Source organism: Aythya marila (assembly GCF_965140915.1).
Source record: "Aythya marila genome assembly, chromosome: 5".
NCBI classification, from domain to species: Eukaryota; Metazoa; Chordata; class Aves; order Anseriformes; family Anatidae; genus Aythya; species Aythya marila.
In genome coordinates this window covers 14,489,177-14,512,524 of record NC_139046.1, presented here as the reverse complement: position 1 = coordinate 14,512,524, position 23,348 = coordinate 14,489,177, and the positions used below count along the sequence as shown (strand labels likewise).

The 23,348-nt window shown below is 33.8% G+C and overlaps 1 protein-coding gene across 1 annotated transcript; it reads left to right on the top strand.

Annotated features, from left to right (window-relative positions):
• Positions 1–371: 371 nt before the first annotated feature.
• On the top strand, positions 372–23,348 carry AK7 (adenylate kinase 7; the record flags this gene model as incomplete). Its single annotated transcript, XM_082762781.1, has 18 exons — positions 372–455; positions 964–1,143; positions 2,243–2,351; positions 3,347–3,441; positions 3,880–3,990; positions 6,056–6,139; positions 6,934–7,022; positions 7,547–7,637; positions 9,587–9,664; positions 10,251–10,400; positions 11,931–12,059; positions 12,538–12,682; positions 13,580–13,708; positions 14,707–14,775; positions 16,340–16,537; positions 20,103–20,323; positions 22,066–22,224; positions 23,310–23,348. The coding sequence occupies 18 exons, from the start codon at positions 372–374 to the stop codon at positions 23,346–23,348; spliced, it is 2,160 nt and encodes a 719-aa protein (XP_082618907.1).

Genomic DNA, 23,348 nt, shown 5'->3' with positions numbered 1-23,348 from the left:
CTTCCTGACTCATTCTCGATTGATCTTGATTCACCTGAGGAAGATGATGGAGGCAGAGATGAGAAAGGCACACTTCCACTCCATGATCAGGCAGGCAGGCAGGTTCACAGGTAAAACACCCGAGGCAAGGCTACGCCAAGGCTTAGGCTACACCAAAAGTCCCCATAGGCGGCCACCTGCTGAAACTCCCAGGCCAGCAGCAGCCGGCTGGAGGGCAGGATGCCGGTGTGCGGTCCCGCAGCCTTCAGCCCGTGTCCGCAGCGCCCCGCGCCGGCTATGAGGGCGATGCGGCAGCGCCCGGCCCCGCCTGGCTCGGCGCAGCCGCTGCCCGCCCTTAGCAACGGGCCGCGTCGCTGGCTGGGGCTGCGGCCATGGAAGCGGGGCTCGGAGCCGCTCGGAGCCGGCGGATCTTCCTCAACCACCTCGACTCCTTCTGCGGCCGCAATATCGGCGAGGTGACGGCGTGGCGGCCCCCGGCTGCTCTCCTGGCCGCCGGGCGGGTGTCCGGCCGTGGTCACCTAAAATGGCTGCTGCGGAGGGGGACTGGGGGCAACGGGGTGAAGACAGGAGGGAATGAGAGCAGGAGGTGGAGGTGTGCGTAGAGCAGGTCGGGACTGGGGCGGCAGCTGCGGGCTGTGGTGAAAGATAATGCTTGGAGATAACATCTCCCTGAGGTAACGCCTTCTGGAGAGGAGTCAGGTTGAGGAGAAGAGGCGTCTGGGGACACAGCAACACCTTCACCTCTGAGGCTTAGGGCAAGCGGCAAGATAAAATGTCGCTGCCGAGTTCGTGCAGTCCATACCATTTCCCTGCTTACCCAAGTCGTATTCTGAGCTACACTGCCTGCAACAGCATCTAAGCTAGTCAGCAGCATTGGTGTCTTCCCAAGACTATGAGAAGCTGCGTAGTGCAGTCCCAATGCGATACATGTTTGCATACAAATGTGTGTCTTGTATATTGCAGTATTTATCCAAATGTGTTGTTGGAGCATCACTAGAAAGCATAGAGGAAGAGGAGGAGGAGGATGAAAAGAACTCAGCTGCTGAAGTTTCTACTAGGCCAAAGGAGGGAGTCTACCAAATAGTTGGTACCCTTTCTAAGCCAGGAGGTACTAAACCATGTTTTGCAGAGGAAACATATGCAGTAAGTAATAATCTTATTTCAGGTCATTGTTAGGTAACGTTAGGAATATTGCAAGTCACATAAAATGACCAACCGACGTTAATAAAGTGTTCTCTTGCTGCTGGAAATTGTATGCGTATTTTACTCCCTATGCTTCCTGCACACTTGTCTCCACCCTGCTAGTTCTCATACAGAAAAAGCTGAAAGAATCCAGTCTTAAAATATATATATATATATATATTTAATGGACAGGATGTTATCAATCCTGATAATCCACAGGTCTGTTTTCTTTTTCTTTCAAAGCACACTCTCTTGTGTCTCCTGTATCTTTTATCAGCTTAGGTAGTAGTACTGGAATCAAAGTCAGTGTCCTCCCGTCTTAATTTTTCACTGAAATCACAGCTTTCGCTAGCAGCTAATTGTTCTGAATACCTGCATCTTTGTATATGTGTCCAGAGTTTGGTTAACTGAAGGAGGCTTGTTTTAAAGAATGTAATTGCTTAATGTTTTCTGAAACTAAAATTGACTCTGTCTCAAGCTGCTTATTATCCAGAATCTCTTCAAAATTTTGAAAGTTTTGTTCTGAACTTCTATCAAGATGAGCTGTTTAATCTGAAAATTATGGTTAGCTATATTTAATCTCGCCCACTGCTGTCACGCAGAATGTTTGTTGGATTTGTTCAAGTGTTGCAGACAATCCACATTTAACAAAGACGGGATGTTGTTTTGCAAGGAAACTGACATTTTGCTATGTCTTGTCCATTCTGCCAGCTGATCCTTGCTTAAAATACCTGTAAAAGTCATAGATTTTTTTTTGTGATACTAATAATTATACTGAAAACACAAATCCTAAAATAGCACTTAAAATTGTACATACTTCTGAACTATATTAATGTCTACTTCAAATCAGAAGCTTCAGCATTTAATTTTCATTTCATCATCTTACTTTTATCTGACAGATTTAGTTTGATATCAGTCATATGAATTATTCTAGCATCCTTTTCAGAAATCTATGTGCAAGAAAACTGCATTCTATCTATCAGAAAAATAATTTTGAATAGATTTTCCCCCCTTCTTTCCTGTGTTTTCTAACAAGAAGTTTTAACTATTTTTCCCACAGGTCTCTTCTCAGAAAGAGCTCTTAAGTTATTTGCTTGAATGTGAGATTATTTTATATAACATCACTGAGGATGCAAATCAAATTGAAGAAGCTAAATGGGCTGCTTCTGGTTAGTATAGCCATCGACTGAACAGAAAATTGTTTGCGATATAGCCACCAAAGTTTACGAGAAATGTGTAATGAAATGACCTCGGATTTATAGTTTACTGTAATATAAAACTGTCATCCTTGATAGGGAAATGCTGCATGAATTGTTCAATTAATTAGCAAGGGACCATTGATTGCATTTTAGCATTCATAAGCTAGAGAAGCTGTCATAGAATGGTCCGACACTTTAAATGACATATCTGTGTAGGCAGCTATTTCCATAAATAACTGTCCACAGCCATCTTATTTATTTGTGTTTGAAGGTAGGCAGAAAACTTGCTCCTTTGGTATTCAAATAATGTTTAATATTTTATATAATTATTTTAAGTTTTGGCTTAAAACTGCAATGAAAAATACTATTTGGTCTTTCTGCAGTTTCTTCCTGATTGATACAACCAAATTCTAATGGGTATATGGAATCTTCTTATGCCGACAATGCAAAATTGCTCTTTTTATGATAGTTAACCTAAACTATACATTTCCGTGTATTGTCTAAATACTTAAGTAACATTGTAAGTTCAAGGACTTAACAAAGTATCATCCACATGTAATTATTTTGTTCTATATAAAATTCAAAGAAAAAAATCTTATTTTTGTAGATTTGTTGTTTCAATTATAAAACACTTTTATTTCAGTATCTTTGTAGTCAATAAAGATAAATAATTTTCTAGTATAGATTGTTTCTTTTTTTCTTTTTCCACAATATTTGTTTCTATAGAGATTATATTCATTAGTGGTAACGTGATCCTTTCTTCCCATTATTTTTCTATTTGTTTTATTATTCATTATTGGTTTATTTTTATTTTATACCAAGCAAAATAAAGAGCATTTGCTTCAAACTACATAACACAGAACACTATAGCATAAATGTCTGTACAGGACCTCTACAGAGAAACAAATATATGGCTTCAGTAGAACAGTTTACAACAAATTACATCCTTTGCTTTTGTTTACCAGCCCTACATACAGAAATAGAGCATTTTGCGACACCAAAGGTATTCATCCTCATTTCAACAGTAATGACCTGGGCAAAAAGCAAACCCCCTGACCCAGTAAGTAATAAGAAAATATTCTTCTTTTAAGTGAATACTTCCATTTAATGGAAAATATTCATTTAATTTAATTAAAGTATTTCAGTATGTACTTCCTTACTAGCAGATACGGTTAGTGTCAGCAAGTATATTTTTTTCTCACGATCCTTTCATATGAAATCTTGCTTTCTGTCGGAATTGTTAAATCTATTCCACTGGATAGAGAGGTTTAGATGTTGAGCTACAATGATAAGGAGATATACAGGAAGATATTAGGACTGTGTATACATGCTAACTATCCAGTGAAACTTAGAAGTTTCATGAATTTCAAATGAAAACAAAATAGATGTTTTGTAACGTTTTTAAAAACTTGTTTTATCCATCTAGGCCTTTGACATTTGTTTTGGTTTAAAGCATGTATAACAGTTCCTTTTTTTTTTTTTTTTTTTTACTTCCTAGGATGATTCTGAGATTCCTTTTACTGAGGAAGATTATCGCAGAAGAAAATCTCATCCTAACTTTATGGATCACATAAATGCTGAAAAACTTATTCTCAAGCTTGGGAAAACTGTACGTAAAGATCTTTGTGGGGAGAGAAGAGAAAAAGTTTGGTCATCTTAGAGCATTATCTTAATGTTAGAAGTTAACAACAATTTGAATAAATTTTGAGTGTTTTTTTTTTTTTTTTTATAAATGTGAATAGCAACGCTTATTAATAAAATATCAAGAAGGCTACGTTTTTGAAATAAAACATATACAGTATACATAATAACATACACAATACAGATTCCTAATTTCCTCTCTCTCTTTATTTATTTATTTATTTATTTATTAGATAGTGGATGAATCATGCTTTTCTCATTTGATGCAATACATTGTTTCATTGGTTGTATGAGAGTGAAGTAAAGCTGGAGACTGTGAGGGAAAATCTCAAGGATGATTTTAGACCTATCCCCCACTTAAAACGTTTTATTCAAATAAAACAAACCAACCAAACAAGCCCAGAGCTGATTCTACTAGCTAAAATGTGACATCTAGTGGTTTTAATGAATATTACACAGGAACTTGAAGGTCTTTACCAGTGACTGTATAAATGGAGCTTGCCTGATCATTTGTGGTGTGTTTTTTTGTTGATGATGTTTGTTTGTTTCTATTAAGTATATCGAAGTCATCTCAAGTAGTACCTTCTCATATGTGTGATTTGTGACACTAAATATGTATTTTTAGAGAATTTTGACTTCTTTTGGAGGTTTGTATTTCACTGGGTGCCAAAGTATTGTTGCTTTCCCACACAGAAGCTACTGCGAGTTAAATGATAGAAGATCCAATTAGTTACCTGCTCCTTAGTGTAGATGAGAAATGGCTCCTCCTTTGCTTTCATGAGAGGCAAGATTTTCCTGGTGGGAGACAGAAATTACTATGTGCCTTCTGGGGCATGCGTGCAGTCTGTCCAAAGCAAACTTGGGAACTGCTGCTCTTAGGTTAAAAACAGTTTCTTTCTCTCTTAGTACTACACAAGCAAACTTAATACGGGAGCTTTTGTGCTCTCTGCAATGTCTGATTTTAATATTCCATGTGATTACTAACAAGCTGTTGTATTCAATTGAGTTGAGATGGTTTTTATTACAAAGATAGAAACACATTGCATGGATAACATACAGTGATGTATTATTATTTTCTGGCATCCCTGTATATGATGCTTTGCTTATGCAATCAAAGATTGACTAACAGTGTTGTTGGTTTTATATTTCTGAAATAGTATAAAAAATGTAGCAAACTATGTTTTTTTGCCACACACAAAAAAGTTGATCTCAAGTCCTAGCATTTATAGCCTCTGCTGGTAAAAGCAGGTTCTGTTATGTAGATGTATAATGTCTAAGATCTTTACAATATCAGAATTATTTAATACTTTTGTTTAGAGTTAAAAATGTCTAAGCGACTGGTCTTAATTTAAAAGATTTGCTTGAAATTTCCCTCCTTAAGATGGTTTAAGTATGGGTTATTCACTGTGTGAAACCATCCTCAACACTGATCCAATCAGTTTCATTTTATGTAAACAGTCATCAAGAACAGGCAAACATATGACCAGGTTTGCATAATGGTCAGCAAAAAATATGAGGGTCAATTGTGATGTATCATTAGAAAAACACTTTATAGTCCACTGATTTTGTTTGAAATTTTATATCAAAATGAAAGCAGAGTGATTATAAAAGTATTGAACCTGCATTTCCCACTTCTTTAGACAATCAAATGCAAGTATAATGCAAATAGGGGAAAAAAAAAGCTTCAATGAATTTCATTGTTACATTTCTTGTAAAAAGAAAGTTGAGGCATAAATTATGCAGATCATTTCATTATTATAAGTAACTTCCGATTTCTTAACTTTTAAAAGATTTTTGAGAATTTCAGTTCAAATGAAGACAGGTCAATTCTGAGTAATGTTTTTTGTTGTTGTTGTTTTAAGGAAATATTAACAATATGTCTTACAAAACTACAAGCTATGCAACAATTGGTCTAATTCCAAATTTAAGTGATATAACTTGAGAAATTACATACTAAATATATAAAGTTTCAGTGTAAACCATTAGGAGTACAATAATTTTATAAATACTTTCTTGTTGTTTTTACTTCACAGAATAAACATGTATTTTCAACTTATGTTGTTGCTTCAGGACTTCAGTATGGAGCTGGGGAAGGTGCCTTACACTACTTTTTTAAGGTAGATATCTAAGCATTTTGGGGGGGTTATTTAATATCTAATGGCAAATTGCAATGGAATTAAATGCATTTCTAATAGCTTTGGTATCATAAGTGTAATGTTCTTGTGAACAGAATTCATTATTTGATCCCTTAGAAAAATATTTTAGCTACAATTGAAGTAATTTCCACTTTATTTTTTGGATCTGCTTTTGTTTGTTTGCTTTGTTTTATTTTCATAATTTTAGAACAGTATCTACAAGTGCACTTTATAATGAGAATGACTATCAGATCAATGGAACCAAGAAAAATGTCTTTCTTTTCAACATTGCATTCCTTTTTTTTTTCCCAAGCTTTTTTTTTTTTTTTTTGGGAGGGGATACGAAGTAATAAAAACATTTGTCAATACCAAAGAGGTATTTTTTGAGGCATTGGAACAGGCTGCCCAGGGAAGTGGTGGAGTCACCATCCCTGGAAGTCTTCAAAAGACGCTTAGATGTAGAGCTTAGGGATATGGTTTAGTGGAGGGCTGTTAGCGTTAGGTTGGAGGTTGGACTCGATGACCTTGAGGTCTCTTCCAACCTAGAAAAATTCTGTGATTCTGTGATTCTGTGAAGAGTATCCTTTTAAAAAATAATAAATTTTTTTTTTTTTTTTTTGGCTGCCAGTATTTCTCAAAATTGTTTACTACAGTTTCATCAGTCATTCAGTAAATGGAATTTTATAATCCTAAATATATAGATTTGCCACTACACAAATATACCATATTAAATCTAACCATTTACTTCTAACTTTGTTGTCAATTTGTAATTTCAGATAGGTTGGCTCAGTGAGGCTACTGCAATTCCTGTTTTTGGACATGGAAACAATTTTATTCCAACCATTCATGTTCTTGATTTAGCAGCGTAAGTTTCACTTGGACAGTGATTGATAGTTAGCTAAGTAACAAACCCAATAGCAGAATATTGAGCTTTTTAAACTGGGGCAGAGAGGGTTTAAGAATACTATTTGGCCCATCTTATTGAGGCAGGCAGAGACTTCAGTATCTTTGGTACTAGATATTCCTACGGGAAACCTGGGTCTATTGTACAGGTTCTGTGCTTTTAAGAAATTACTGGCAAGGCTGGATATAACGAGTAGTATCACTTAACTTGCACAGAACTAGAAATGCATCACGGACTCTACAGCTTAAATTAATACGTTGTACAGGTGTTGCTTTTTATCCTTTGAACTTCTTTACAAATAAAATATCTATCTTTATTGAAGGTAATATCTTCTTTATTGAAGGTAATATGCATGAAAATATTGTGCTCTGAGTTTTCCAAAATTAAATGTAGTCATTGTATTTGGAGAGCTTCTGAATTGCATCTAACGCGAAAAGTCCCAGTATGCTCCTATACTGACCAGCCTTGACGTTCCTATGTTTCAGAGTGTTACAGAATGTAGCAGACCACAAGCCAAGGTTTAACTATATACTTGCAGTAGATGAGTCTATGCACACTCTTCAAGAATTAATAAAGGTAAGAGATTTTATTCCTTTTCCTTTTCTTTTTTTTTTTTTTCCAGATATTTATAAGATTTTTCAAACTGTACATTTTCATTGAAGTAGATGTCCCTAAGTCTTCCTGAATTATCTTGTGTAATAAATAATAAACAAAATAATTTTGAAATCTACCAAGACTTTTGTCCTTTAGACAAAATGTATTACTTTGACCTCTTTCTGCAGAATTAACTTTGAAAGTATTATCATTAACTTAAACTGAAATTTTACTTAAAACTGTGCTGAGGTGTTATGGGATTCACAGTACTATAGTCAGATACACAGAAGTCTTTAGAATATTTTTTCTTTTGTTTGTATGAAGATATTTTGTTTTTCCAAGCATTTTGAAATGAACTCTAGAAATAGTCTGGATGACACTATTGAACTGTAATTTACAGTGAGACTCAAGAGTTGAGAGAAGCAGCTAATACAGTGTAACAAGAGATTTTCCCATGTAGATTGAACAAATGTTACATAAGAACAGCGCATTCTTTTTCAGTGTCAAAGAATATTTCATGGAACTGCCTTGTAGGAAGGTCACAACAAGATGTATCCCTTGTTTTGGTTCAGGCTTAAAGGGTCTCACTGAAAAGTTAATAGTTGAAAAGTCCACCTTGTATAAGTGACCATAATTCAACATTCATGTGGAAAAAGCAAAGGTCAAAATAATCTTTATAGCTGTGGCCAACTATAGGAAAGAGCATTATATAAAAATGAGCATAAAAGACATTAAAAATATTAAATATTTAGAGAAGAAATGTAGAAGCTATTGAAACTCACATTATTAGATGTATAAGGCCATTGCATGCTACTTACTAAGAAAAGATTGGGAAAGATAAAATGATAATTGGCATGGCTGAGGGAAGCAGGATGGCAGACTTCAAAAAGTTAGTTATGTCCTGAAGAAGAAAAATCGTAAAAATCTGGCTGGATAAGAGAAACAAAACAAAACAGACTTAAAACAATATTAAAGGTCAATTATCAGAAAAGACCTAAAATTAATATCCTTCTTTTTTTTTCAAGCCTTTGAAGAACAAAAAGCTTGCCGGGAAATCTGTAAGGCCAATCAATAGTATAAAAGGGTCACTTACAAAAGCCTAAGCTGTAGCAGAGATATTTTGCATTTAGTGAGTATAGGTAAGAATTATGAGAAATACCTTGAGAATTACTTTAAACATACCACAGCTGTTTCTAATTTAGGAAGACTCTGAGCTGAAAATAGTCAAAGATTAGGAGAGCATTTGGAAGAAGTATCATGCATGCTTTTCCTACTCTTACTTTCATTTAGGTGTCCACTAGCTGAAGCTGTTTGAGACAGAATACTGGATATATTTGGTCTAGTGCTCTATAGCTTTTTCTGTTATAATTTTACGGAATCTAGCGTGTGTGGTTTTTTTGTTTGTTTGTTTTGTTTTTTTTTAACCTTTTTTTAAAGGACTGCAGGAGTGATTAACTTCTGGCTAATGATGAAATGAAACTGAAGAGTTAATGCTGGCATTCCATTGATCTGAAAATCTTTCCTGAATGTTAACAGAATTAAATACTTATAAAATCTGAAGTGAGAATGCTAAGAAATAAGATAGGTCTTCAATTTGATCTTAAGCAGTAGGAATTTATAGACTTAAGAGCTTTGAAGCACTTGGCTATTTTTTGTTGTTGTTTGGTTGGTTGGTTTTGTTTTGTTTTATTGCAGCTACTAAAAAGGAAGTGATATATAGCAAAACAGAGATGTTTAATACTAACATTAAAGTTAATGTTCTTTGATCTGTAATTCCCATCAGTGTACTGATTTTTTCAGGTATAGTGTAACATAACATTTAGAGCACAGATTTTTATCTCCAGAAATCCTGTTGTTTTTTGTTTGTTTGTTTGTTTCCTAAGAATCTGATTTGATATGTGCCTTACCTTATTTTTTCTTCTTCTTTATAGTGTATCAGTAAAAATGTTGGACCAGGAAAAATTGAGAAGATTCCAAGAGAAAATGCATTCTTGAGTAAAGAGTTAACTGTTAGTAGTTTTATTTTATTACTTTTCCTTTTATTACTTAAGGAAAGGATCTAAACCTAAAGAAAATAATGTGAAGTATTATATTATGAAATGTAATTTATTTTTTGTATTTTATTATTAAAATGTATTTTATTTTTTTACCTCAATTAATATTGAGGTACTACTAAGGCTGACAAACACAACATATGTAAATGATCATCTTCATCTATTTATGTGGAATGAACTGTTCATAGGAGAAATACATAAATTAAAAACCTCCTAGTTTTAAGGTGTAAAATGAATTTATGAAAGAAGTTTTTTTCTCCTGCAATAATGAGACCTCTGTATAGTACCAAATAACTGCTTAATGGTTAATAATTTGATAATTCTCAAGAATACTTAAATATATATTAAAAATGTATTTTTAAAAAAAGCTTAAAAAGTATATTTTGCACTTCATGCAAACATGCTTTCCCTGTGCTTACATTCTTTCTACACGCCCCCCCCCCCCCCCATTCTAGTCTTTAGTTTAAGCCAACAGTGTTATTTTAACATCCTAACATCCATAGATTGCATCTTTAAAGTAAATGTAGTTTTCCTCCCTCAGCAAACACATTTGGATATTTTGCTTGTGAACTTACGAATGGAAGCTGTATTTCTGAAAGAGACTTTCAACATTAAGTGGGTTGCTCAGACAGGATTGGTGGAGAACATTGAAAGGATTGTTAAGGAATACAAGCAAAGTCGAGGACTTCTGGTAATGGCTTGGTGTATGCTGTTTTAAAGTGCTCTATTTTTTCAAATATAAATAGCTATATAAACACAAGCTTTATCTTTTTAAGTAAAAATGAACAGAAGACTGACAGATGAAAAATAAGTGAACATAAAATCTGAAAATTCAATTGAAGAAATTAATTAGACGAGATAGAATATTAATTAAGGTAATCACCTAATGTTTTCTGTTATGCCTAAAATTGCAATCACGTAAGTGAAAACAAGCTTCGTGATGGAGAAGCTGCTGCTTTGAAATTAGTTTCTGTAGGCAATATATGGCATTCCTGGTATATTAGACTTCAAGAAAGCAGTAACTGTGTATTTTATTTAAGATTTTTATGTCAGAGTCAGTAGCTAGGTGAACATTTTGTGTCCTTCATTATACTTAGTAAGTCAATATACTTAACTGCAATGTGGCTTTCATTTTACTCCACTCTGTTGTATAATGTAATGAGCAACTTTGCTGTTTCCTATGTTAGCTAAATATTTAGCATTTCCATATTCAAATGTATAAGGAAGTAGTTATTTAAAGGTGCATGAAAATGCTTGCATTCATTCAAGTATTGATTGTCTTTAGTATGATAAAGCTATTCAGCACGTCTGTATCATGTTCAAACTATGATAGGTTCAGGAAGTGTAAAACAAAATATAACTAACATAATTTGTTCAAAGTTTTTTCTTTGAAAGTCCCTGCATACATCCAAAAGGATTATCAGATCTGTGCTTGTGTTAAACTACTGCATCTGTGTAGGTATGCCTGCAATTCAAAAAGTTTCATGTATAATAAAGGCATACCATGTGGTAAGTAGAAGAGGGAAGGCTAGCTAGACCTCTGTGCCAGTCACAACTCTGAAAAAATTCATTTGCCAGGTTTTGTTAGAAATTATGTTAGAGATTATGTTAGAAATTAATGAATTCATTAGGTTTATATTAAAAATACTGTCAGGTTTACTGAATTGGGATATGAACTTAATGATGTATGGTTTTGAGTTTATTGCATGATATTTATTAAATGTATTTTGTAACTTAGTGATTCAACCATCGGCAAGATAGGCTGAAATGAAAAATTATTAACTTAAGATGGTGATGAATCTGAAATTTTTGAGGTCAGAATAACTATGGTGATGACAGCAACTCTACCTCAGCTGGAAAATAAAGTGATTGCATTTATATAGTAGAATATCTGCCACCTATCTCCAAAATCCACTGCCTATAAGATTGTGTTATGTCTCTTTTAACCATTTAACCTCTAATAGTGCCACTGTAAGTTGGTCTGTTAGGCTGCTAAGTAGAAATATACCTTTTTCTCCAAAGCTGAAGTTGTACCATTGAGTTAACTGCATTACTCAAAAGCAGTGGATGATATAGACCATGCTCGGTGTAAATAAATCTAAAATACATTTTAAGTTTTAATTATAATAGTTATTTCCTATTAGTTATACTGAAAATATTGTACCTTTTAAATAAAAATTTCAGTGATGTTTGATTGATGTTACATCTTTTTTTTCCCCAGCCTCTCAAAGTTTACATCCACGGTCCGCCTGGGATTGGCAAATCTACCATCGCTGAAAAGCTCTGCAAACACTACAAGCTACATCACATTAAGATAAAAGATGTGATTTCTGAAACAATAGCAAATCTGGTGTGTTACTAGCTGTTTTTTAGTATTGCTATTATTTTAGTTTCTGTGACTTTAAAATGTTTGCCATTGTTTTAAAATGAATTAAACTCCATAATTTAGTACTTTAAGAGTTACCAAAGGAAATAATCATATTCCAACAAAATGTTTTGAAAAATAATAATATATTGATTGCTTTTTAAGTCCACCTATAACTGTTGGTATTATTTACTTTCTTGCTTTCTTTTCTGATGTGAAAAAATACATTACCAAAACAATTTTAGATTTTAAAGTGGAAATAGCTTTCAACATACTGATCATCTCTGGGGATGCACTGAACTCTTTTTTAAAGATTTAAGGTTGCTCAGTCTCTCATAGTCCAGGAGCATATGTGAAATTCATTGTTTTTTTTTTTTTTTTCCCCCCATTTATTACATCTGTGTAGAAGAAAAGTTGTCCGTAGAATTTCCGAGCCTATTCACATTTCTGATCTTGTCTTCAGGAGAAAATTGTGGCTCCTAAAGAAGTGGACTATGACAGTGTGGGTGAGGAGGGAGAAGATGAAGAAGACGAAGAAGAGGGTACAAATGTAGAAGAAGCACATGAATTGTTGGCTGGAATTAAAGAAAGCATGGAGCAGAATGCAGGTAGGAAATATGAAGTAATAAAAGGGGACCATCTTTCTATTTCTTTATACATTTTATATAATTATTTTTAACCCCATAAGTTTATATGTATGTGACTGAATGTTCAGAATCTTTAGATTCTTAGCCAGATTTTTTTTTCTATCAAGTTTTCTTCTTGGAACAGAGAGCATAATTTAAATAATATAAAGTAAAAAGTGAAGTATGTAATTAGCAAATTTGCAACGAAAACTATTTCAGCAAGAAAAATAATGGCAGTTTTCTGCATTCTTTGTTTTGTTTAAAATAATAATGCCTTTTAAGATGTAATATTTTAATGATATCAATAGATTCTAATTTTGCCTCAGCTTTTAGAAGTCTTAAATATAAAAAAAGAAGCTGGAGTCAATCATTGCAAGACAAAAAAAATCAGGTCAAAACAAACTTTACTGCCATACATTTGCTCCACAACGTATGCTAAGTTAATAAGTCACTTTATATCTCAGTCTATTAATCTGAAAATGAAACTTGCAAAACCTATTTCACATTTGTTTTTGCAAGAATTTGTCTCATGGTTAATTGTAAATAGAAAATGATTGCTTTGTAACATGCTTTTTTCTATTCTATTTCTTTTCATATCAAGATCTGACTGCGTTATTCTAAAATGCCTAATTTCATGTTTAGTAGCCTTAAAGTTCTAATACTTATAACATTGTAAACACAGGTGTCATTTTATTTCATAGCTACACTTATATTCTATAAATCTCTTAACAGCATGTAGTACACACAATGACATAATTTTTTTGGAGTTCAGAAAGTGTCTCTGATGCTCTTTGCTAATATGTGTGAACATGTTAGTAAATAATTTCAGGTATTTCTTTTCCATAAACTAGGTTCCTATTAACCTTCTTTGTGTTTTAGGTTGTTTAGATGATCAGTATGCTGTTAAACTCATTAAAGATAAGCTCAAATCTATGCCTTGTAGGAATCAGGGATATGTTTTAGATGGGTTCCCAGAGACCTATGACCAGGCAAAAGAGCTTTTTAACTGTAAGTACTGCTGCTTTTGTTTTTATTGCTGTTAATATTATCATTATTTTTCTCAGTGCCATATCACTTGAAGTGCATCAACACTGTTTTGACAGCAGAGCAAGGCACAAAACAGTTGTTTTCACATGCTGCTTAAAATTTAAGGATTGTAATGAATTGTTATGCACCTTAAACAAGACAGTTTTCAGATGATCTTGGCTGGCAATGTCCTAAATAAATGACCGAATACAGAGGATACTTTCTGTGTTGATATACTGTGTGCGAGAAAGCTGTAAGGCAGACTTTCTTCATAATATTAAAGGGCTGCTTAACAGGGGGATCCAGACAGCTCACCAATACATATTGTGTAAACCAAATTAGAGTGGGTATATTAGATGAGCTTCACTGGATATGACTTCTGTGGAGCTCTGCAACATACATCTCAAGTTGTGAGCTAGCACTGTCTATGCATTAAGACCAAGAACCATCTCCATAAATTAAAGGATATGATTTTAAGGAAAACAAAATTCAGTCTTATTCATTTTACTATGCTGGGCTGTAAATCATCTAGTTTAGCTGATGCTCAAGTAGTTGAGCAGACTATCCATATCAAGAATAGCAGACAATTAACAGCAGAAACCATTTTAACCATACCATAGCAAACCATTTCTACTAACTAAGCTCTGTCACTGGCAGAAGGAAATATGGAACAGCAGGAGAAGCCAGGGTAAAGTAGTATGGACATATTTTGAAACTGTGTATGAAAGTGCATGCTCTGCTGTATAGGTAAAAAACTGTTAGTGTCCCATGGTAGAATCTGTGGCAGGCAACAGCATAGATTACTTACTGACTACTCTAAACTGGTGTCCAGGTTAGATTAATTTCCAACAGTTAGGCTACAATTTGAATATTAAAAAAAAAAAAAAAAAAAAAGTGTTTGTATGGGGCATGTTATTAGTAAATATAAAAATATTTTTGCTTCAAATGATAATGTCAATCATTTATTGCTTTTGTTTTAGTGGAAGATGAAGATGAAGAAGAAGAAATCAAAGGCAAAATACCTAAATGTGATAAATTAATCACACCTGGTAAGTTTGACTTTTTAAATAAACAGAGGAGTTTTCAAATATTGCTGCCACCAACTAGAAGTTTAAAATATCACTCCATCTGTTCATATTCAATTTAAAAGAAATATCCACGTAATGCTGCTACCCTGTTGTTTAAAAGTGAACAGTTAATCTATAGGAGGGTTTGGGTTTGTTTTGTGGGTGTATTTTCTTTTTTTTTCTTTTTTCTTTTTTTGTTTTCTTTTGTGAAAATGCCATCAGCTGTTTTTACCAAGAGCAGTGGCTGCCTTTGTTATGATCCATCTATTAATACCATCTATTGGTATTCCATCTACCAATGGAATAAATGTGAGCTCCTGAACATGGAATATTCATATATATATATATATATATATAAGTTTAGGCCTTGGTAGCGTTCTTTGCAGTACTTAGCATTGTATCTTGAATGATACTACCAAATTCATTTTATTGCATCAGCAAGTTATACAGGTAGTATAAAAGCTGAATACCTAAAGCGTTCAGTGTTTTTTTTTGCAGCCTGATAACTCACTAGCTTCAATGGAAGTGGAGAAGATTCAGAACGTCCTGAAAAAATTACTTCCTTTTTGCACTTAAATGAAGGGGAGAAAGAGTTGATTTAAAAGTAGGCTTTTACCTGGTTTCATTTAGGAACTGCTGATTTCTGAAGTAAAAAAGGAAAGTGTGTTCTTTATAAACAAAAACACTTTCAGTTACAATAGCAGAAAGAGGAAATGTGAATTACAATGGGCTGGAGAAGTACCAGCTCATCAAATGTGTTTAAAGGTAACTCCAATGTAATTTAAATGTGTGAATTATGATGGACTGGAGAAGTCCTAATTTCTCTCCCAAAACAAGGACTTCAGGCAAGGGATCTGTTTTAGAAACACCTTATTAGCCTTGGAGAAAACTTGTTTTAGAGAACTGAATGAAAATGGTGTTCTTGTTCTTTCTGGTGTTCTTGTCTATGAAAGTACTACAAATAACATTGACACCAAATTTGATGGCATCTGGTACCATAGTATGTTTAATCCACTGTTGTTGTTTTTTTTTGTTACTTTTTCCTAATTTACTTTATTTAGGAAAATACAGATTTATTTGTGAGATGAGAAATTGCAATACACTGTGATGACTCTTGAAGACTTGACAAACAAATGAATTGTTAAATTTTCCAGTGTTACTTCCTAATTCAGCTGCAGTATTCACATTTGTTTATTTCTCTTCCTATACCAATTACATGTGTTGGTTCTTCTCTGTTAGCTTTCTCAGAAAAATTGGACTATGTTTGTTTCTTCTTTCAAGAATAGTCTTGTTGATAATGCTAAGAAAGAACTTGGTAGAATTAGAACATGTTGCTTCTTTAATGCCTCCTCTTCATTTTGTTGGATTGCTCTAACTGGAGAAGTTGCATATCAGCATTTCTTAATTAAAGTATCTATAAGGAAATATTTATATGCATATGTGTGAATTTATGTTCATTTGTCATTTAAAATGTATTATTAACAGAAGGCAGATATGAGGGAGGAAAAATCATATATGGACACTGATAATGTGTTCTTCTTCACAGAATTTGTTGTATCTTTGACTGCATCTGATGAATTTCTTAAAAACAGAATAATAAATCTACCAGAAAGTGTTGTTGCTGGAACTCATTATACTCAGGACCGGTTTCTGCAGTCTTTAAGTCTCTTCAGAGAGATAAACACAGAAGACGAGACTGTTCTCAACTATTTTGATGAACTTGAAATACATCCTCAGTTTATTGGTATGAAATAATAAAATTCTTAGCTAAAATATCAATAAAAATTCCTATTGTTACAAATGTAACACTTGTGAAGATTGTACAGTAAATATATAAATATTTTACCTAACATATCAGAATAAATATACAGCAGGCATCTAACTATATACCTGTGGAAATATTTATACGCTCATAAAGATTCTGAATTGTGCTGATTAGATTGTACAGTTAACATATCTTTAAAATTAGTGTTTTTATTAATCATTTGGTTTTGTAGGCTAAATAACCAAGATACATGTAGTTTTCTGATATAGTTTACAGATCTCTGCACTTGGCATCCTTCTGGACTACTACTAATATATTTTCATGGACTTTAAATATTATAGCTGCTCATATATTTTTTCTTTAGATTTAACCTCAGATGTGGTGAAAATATATGGGTATTCTGTAAGTATGAAAGAATATGATTAGAGATTAAAGGTGGAAGGCTAGTAATACGTCCTTCTTGTTTCATACCTATGGGTGAGAAAAAATTTCTTCCCTATGCACTCCTAGAACATCGTGATCACTGGGAAATCTTGAGAAGATTGCTATAATCTGATAATACAAAAACAATAAGTACAGGATGACAGCATTCTTAATAAAACTGGTTTTAGATTGTGGAAGGGAGATGGAAAGAAAAGAGTAGAAGAGAAAGAACGCAGGGAAAACCTTGCAACTACAGTAAAACTGCTGATATGTGGATTGTCCATCTAAATGAGTTACAGGAAGTGATTTGTTGAGCAAACTTAAAAAAATAAAAAATAGGAAGTCAATTGATTAATGTCAGTCTTGGAGATTATCATGAAAATAATACCATATTTGAGTTGTTAGGAAATGTTGCAGTGGAAAAAAATAACATGAATATAATCATTTTAGATTTAGAATTATTTCTAAGCTACGCTCACATCTTTACCCTTTTAAGTATCCAGGTACTGAGTGATTTTTGTATTATGTACTGATTATTTTCTCACACGGTTTTCCACTAAAATCTATTTTACCATTTTCCAATTCATAAAAGAAAGGAGGTGATAAGATAAATATATTTGGCTCTGTTGTCTTCAGTTGATGCCTCTGTCTTTCTTAATCAGATCCAAATGATAAAGATGATTGTCTTAGTCCTGGGAGGCTTGAAATGCAGGTTAGCTAGCACTTTCATTTAATTAAGTCTGAAGTAACTCTAATGCAGAAAGTAAATGTAAGAAATAATAAATATTAAGAAGGTGTGATGTCATTAATTGGTCATATTTTAATCTTATAAACTTTGGGATATACAAGTAATAGCAAGACATTGTTTTATCTTGGTGAGGACTTTAAAGTGTATGGTCTACAACAGCATATTTCAGTGTTTTATGCTAAGAATTATGTCCAAAGATTACTCTAAAAATCTAGTTAATTCTAAATTAGGAAAGTCACTGGTCTACTAGCTGATTAACTATTGAGGTATCACAATACTCACTGGTTAACGATTGAGGTATCACAGCTGTGGGGCTTAGTGACTTCCAGATGAATTTCACCTTCAGTTTATAGTGTTGATTTCCATCTTAAAAGCAGAAGCATCTTTAGAGCCTGTTTATGTCAGGAACTGCTCCTTTCCCTATATTCCCTAAAATTAAAAGGTCAGATTGCAAAGATAATTTCACTGGGGAATCTTCAGCTTTGCATTCTAGCTGATATTCCTGTTGGTTTATCAGAACCACTGAATTAATATCAACAAATTTAAACAGGGAAGTGACTGTTACATTGGTCAGAAGAAAGAAAAGTTACCTAGGTTTACCTTAGTGGAGAACTGTTGAAGAATTGTGCTTGATTCATTAAATACTGACTCAAATTAATCAATATTTTCTTCCACCTTAATTTTAGAAAATCTTAACATATGGCCTTACAAATTGCTTTTATGATTACTTTTTTTTTTAACTGAGTCTGAAATATGATTAGTACAAAGGAGTGGGCTTCAAGATTCTGGAAACGCTGCTCTGCTACAGTGACTCACTTCATGAAGTCTGCAAGTCTGTGTCTTGTTTTCTTCATCTGCAAATTGGAGATGATGACACAGGCACATTAGATCATCTACAAAAACAAATGTTAAAACAGAATTTTTCATTTTTTGGTGATCTTTACTCCCTGTTAGGGACAGTGATAATTTTTTTTTTTTTTTTCATTTAAAAACAATATTTTTTAGGACATTTTAGCATGTAATTATGATTGCTCTAATATTTGTGTTGTAATCTTGCTTCATCATCTGAGAAAAGACTGTAGTCTTTGAGACCTCAAATTCAATGCCAAGAATGTTCTTAGCAATAATTTAAATGACTAGAAAATTGTCTTGCACTGTAATTTGTATATCCAGGTACAGCAAAAGCTGTATAATTAATGAACTCCTTGGCATAAAAAATAAAATCATTGTAGTTTGGAATACTTCAGGAATGTAATTCCTGATTTTTGGAAAGAAGAGGCTCTGAAAGAAATGTCATCATGCGTCATGTAGAATTATGTTAGCTTTCTACCTTGTTTCATTAGCAGATTTTGGACTTCAGGTCTAAATCACAAAGACACAAATTCTTGAAATAATGGTATGAGTAATGCTTCTGTTTGAATTAGTGAAGAAATGAGAAGCATGCTTTGCCAATAGCTTTCAACATAACTTCATAAAGCAGAGGAATGTGGAGTAGGGACTAATGAGCTTTAGACTAAATTCTGTTTTTCAGTTGTTCTGTATACCCCAAATCCTCACTTTTCCTCTTTTCCATGTATGTTACTAGACCCTTTCTTTCAGATATCTCCAGCACTTTCTGGGCTCCATATGCATTCAGTGCCAGGAGTCTTTTCCTTCTCCTGTCTTTTCCCCATTTTTCCATTCTCTTATTTTTTCACTTTTTTTTTTTTTCTTTTTCTTTTTTTCTTTTTCTGCAGGTTCAGTCCCCAAATAGTCTTCAGCAGTTAAAAGGGAGAAGGAGTGAAAGGAAAGATTTCCGTGGTCTCTGTGCTTCTACATGAAGCCACAGATTAGTTTTGTAGGCATAATGTAATAAGAGTTCAACCAGAGATAGGTCTGTGTAAAACACTGCGTGAGTGAAAATTTTGGAGTTTCTTGCCAAATTCTAACCACCTGTTGTGGAACCTGCATGAAGATACAGGGTCAGAAGCTGATGGTTTGATACCTGTAGATAAGCTGGCATAAGAGTGTCAAAGAGAAGTATCTCTGATACTGGAATAACCTTGTATGAAAGTTTCAAAACTTAGAAATGCTGCAACTGCTGAATGGAATAGTTGTAAAAATTAACTATTTTCTCCCTAGCACCACATTAAAAAGACAAACTATTTTAGCTGAAACTAACAAAGAAAATTAGAGATAAAAAAAAAATCTGCTTTGTATAGGAAAAAAAAAAAAGAAGACATTAATGACATTTATAAGACACTCCAAAAAAAAACATACTTGAAAATTCAAGCAACACAAACACTGTATATATTTAGGTCTTGCAGTTATTCACTAATGACTATTGATAATTGAGAAAAGCCTTGCAAAGTTCTCTCTTGTATTGTTTTAAAGATGTAGCCAAATTTGAAGATCCTGAGAACAGATTTATTGTAAAAGAGATTGTCAAAGAAATTGGGGAACCTCGAAATTATGGTTTGACAGATGAAGAAAAGGAGAGTTTGGAACGGAAAGCAGCTGAGGAACGCCTTGCCAGAGAAGCTAAAGAAGAAGCTGAACGAGAGCGTAGAGAAGCTGAGGAAAGGGCTGAAAGGATGGCAAAGTGGGAAGAGTGGGTATGTTAATTTGCATTTTTGTGGAAGCCATTATTATTTATGTGTCTTAGAAAGCTGAAGCAATAGCATTTCCAGCAATCTGTTATGTAAATATACTTGGAAAGTGTGGGATAAATTCTCTAGTTTCTTATATCATACTTTAGATCTTTCTCAGAATATCTTCACAGTGCATTTTGAGGCTCAAACTAAAGAACAAAGAATTGATCGATATCCCAGGCTGCATTGCTGAAAGGTTTCTGAGCTTGCAAGAGAGACATGGTTGAGACATCAGTCCTCACTTCAGTGCAGCCTCCCTGAGGCAGTCTGAAGGATGCTTTTTATTTGGTAATACTTTAATAAGTACCTAGTATTTAGGGTGCCTGACCTCACAGGTTTTGCACATGGTACTTCTCCCTTATTTATTTCGCCACACCTAAGAAATTTTAGGTAAATAACCTGAAATACATAGTATAGGAAATTGCTTGTTCACACCTAAAGTAATTTTTTTTTCTTTTCTTTTTTTTTTTTCCCCTCACCAGTAGGTAGTTCTTCTACTGCCTCCATTTAGAGTTATTCAAAAACAAATTGATCATTGCACAGATAATTTTTTTTACCTTTGAAAGGCCATACATATGCTTTTAAAGAAGCATTTATATTGCTCTGATGCTAGCTTGTAAATAAGAATCATCTTTGTTATCTCTATGCTTATTTTCAAGGAAGTGAACTGCATTATACGGAGCTAAAGTAGGTGTTTAAATAAAATGTGTAAGTTTATCCTTTTAAATATCCTTTTAAAATCTATGCATCTATTCGGTTGCCCTTGAGATTGTAGATTAGCTGCACTCTGCGTAAAAAGACCTAAGACTACTTGCAGGATTTATTGAGTAACACTCCTGGATTCAGTAAATCAGGTAAACATAGTTTTCAGTTGCTGGTCTCTTAGTTTTATCTGAACATTGATTTTGTGTTATACCTTGAGTATAGGAAAGCAATATTCAGGGTATCTTCATTTTATAGTTTTATATACATGTAGGACTAAGGCTACTTATGAATAAAGTGCGAGAAGAGAGGACAATAAACATGTTTTTGAGTAATCTTCTGGCTAAAACAGGATGCAAGTGTGCATCCTATTAAGTGCTATTGAATGTGAGAAAGGAAAACTCCAAGTGGATTTATTTCCCTCTTTCCCTCTTGTACAAGGATTATACTCAAACGAATTGCTTTAACCTGAAATCAAGAATAAATTCAGCTGAACTGACATAAATGAAAGAAAAAAAAAAAAAAAAGATTTAAAAAGACATATTTTGAAGTTATTTAATGAGTTAGGCATCTCTCCTGTGTAAAAATATTCTCCTTTTCCCCAGTTCAAGGAACCCCCAAGAAACCATCTACATTTGCAGTAGTATTAAGTTTTGAAGCGGTGCAGTGTTTACAACCATTTTGCCAAATACCTTTGGAAATAGAAACACTGGAAAACTTCAGAATAAATCTCCTTTTAGGTGTTAGGGAGAGAGAAGTAAAATGATTTTGCTGGGAGGGTTATTTCCGTTTTCTTCATGCTTAGTTTGCCATCCTTGGTGTGCCATGTCCTTTAAGATTAATAAGCAGTTCATTGTTGTTCTGTTAAGTGTGAGTTTTAAAGTTGTGTACATGATTTCTAGCACTATTCTCCTTTTTTCCCATAGGTCACCACCATTAGTTAGTAAAGTACTGGTAAAGTACTTATAGGTGTTCTTCTTTGTTGTTTGGTTAATTATTTGTAGAGTAAACAACTGGAGGAAGTCAAAAGACAAGAACAAGAGTTACTGGAGGCCCAATGTATTCCACTACGAAACTATTTAATGAAGCATGTCATGCCAACACTTATTCAAGGGTTAAATGAATGCTGTAAGATCAGGCCAGATGATCCTGTTGATTTTCTGGTAAGGTGATTACATCTCTTTTTAATGAAATATGTTTGTAAAAGCTTAATGAAAATATTCACATGACTCTATAGAATCTCATTTAACATAAGGACTTGAATTCTTTTTCCGTACTTCATGATAACAATTAATTACCTGCAATTCAGGTAAGCGGGAAGTATAGTGAAAGCTGAAGTACCCAGTAACTATATTGGGATCATTTGACACATCAATCCAGTTTTGCTTTAGAGTAACAGGAAAAGAATTAGTACCAGAATCAGTTACACTTTGGTGAGTGTTCTCTCACTCTGCACTTACATACCCTGCCCATTCTGCTGTGACATAGAGACCTGCAGAAAGAGAGGCATCACTCTAACATATCACTCTAGGCACAATGATGCATGTTATTGTAATGTCTTCAATAACCCCTTCACGATACATATAAATTCACGAGTGAATCCAGACAGACATTCATGGAATAATTCCAGTTCCAAAACACCTCAAGAAGATATTTAGTTCAACTTTCTGCTGAAAGTCGAGACAACATTGAATTCAGACAGGAATTCAGATGCCATAAAGCTATAGTTGTATATATAAAACTTTCACTTATCACTGTATAAGTAACTTTCCTAGCAAATGGAGTAAGAAAAGCAGTGCAAGCAATCACTGTTTTAATGAAGAAAAACAAACAAACAAACAAGTAAAAGCTTAGAATGAACATTAAGTGTAGCTGTAGCAACATGAGATCTTTCCTACTAATCACGTAACATTGTATGATCTGAATTATTTACTCTTTTAGGTCCAGAAATCAGGCCCTAGGGTACTCCCTAGGATTTTTCATGGAGTAACAAATACTGTCATAATATATGACTCCTTCTCTTGCCCAAGATACTGATGGGGTCAATGCTACAAAGAGGCAGAACAAGGTGTGTGGTATATACAAATAAAAGGTTTCTCTGACATACTGGGCAGAGATTAAGTTTTAAAGCCACTTAACACTTTCTGTGATTTTGTTTAAAGCTGTGTTATCCACTACATTGTTGTTGTTTGGTGTAAATTTTAAAGTTGGAGACTTGAAAATAACTTTGGAAATCTTATTTTTATAGGCAGAATATCTCTTCAGGAACAATCCTGATACACAATGA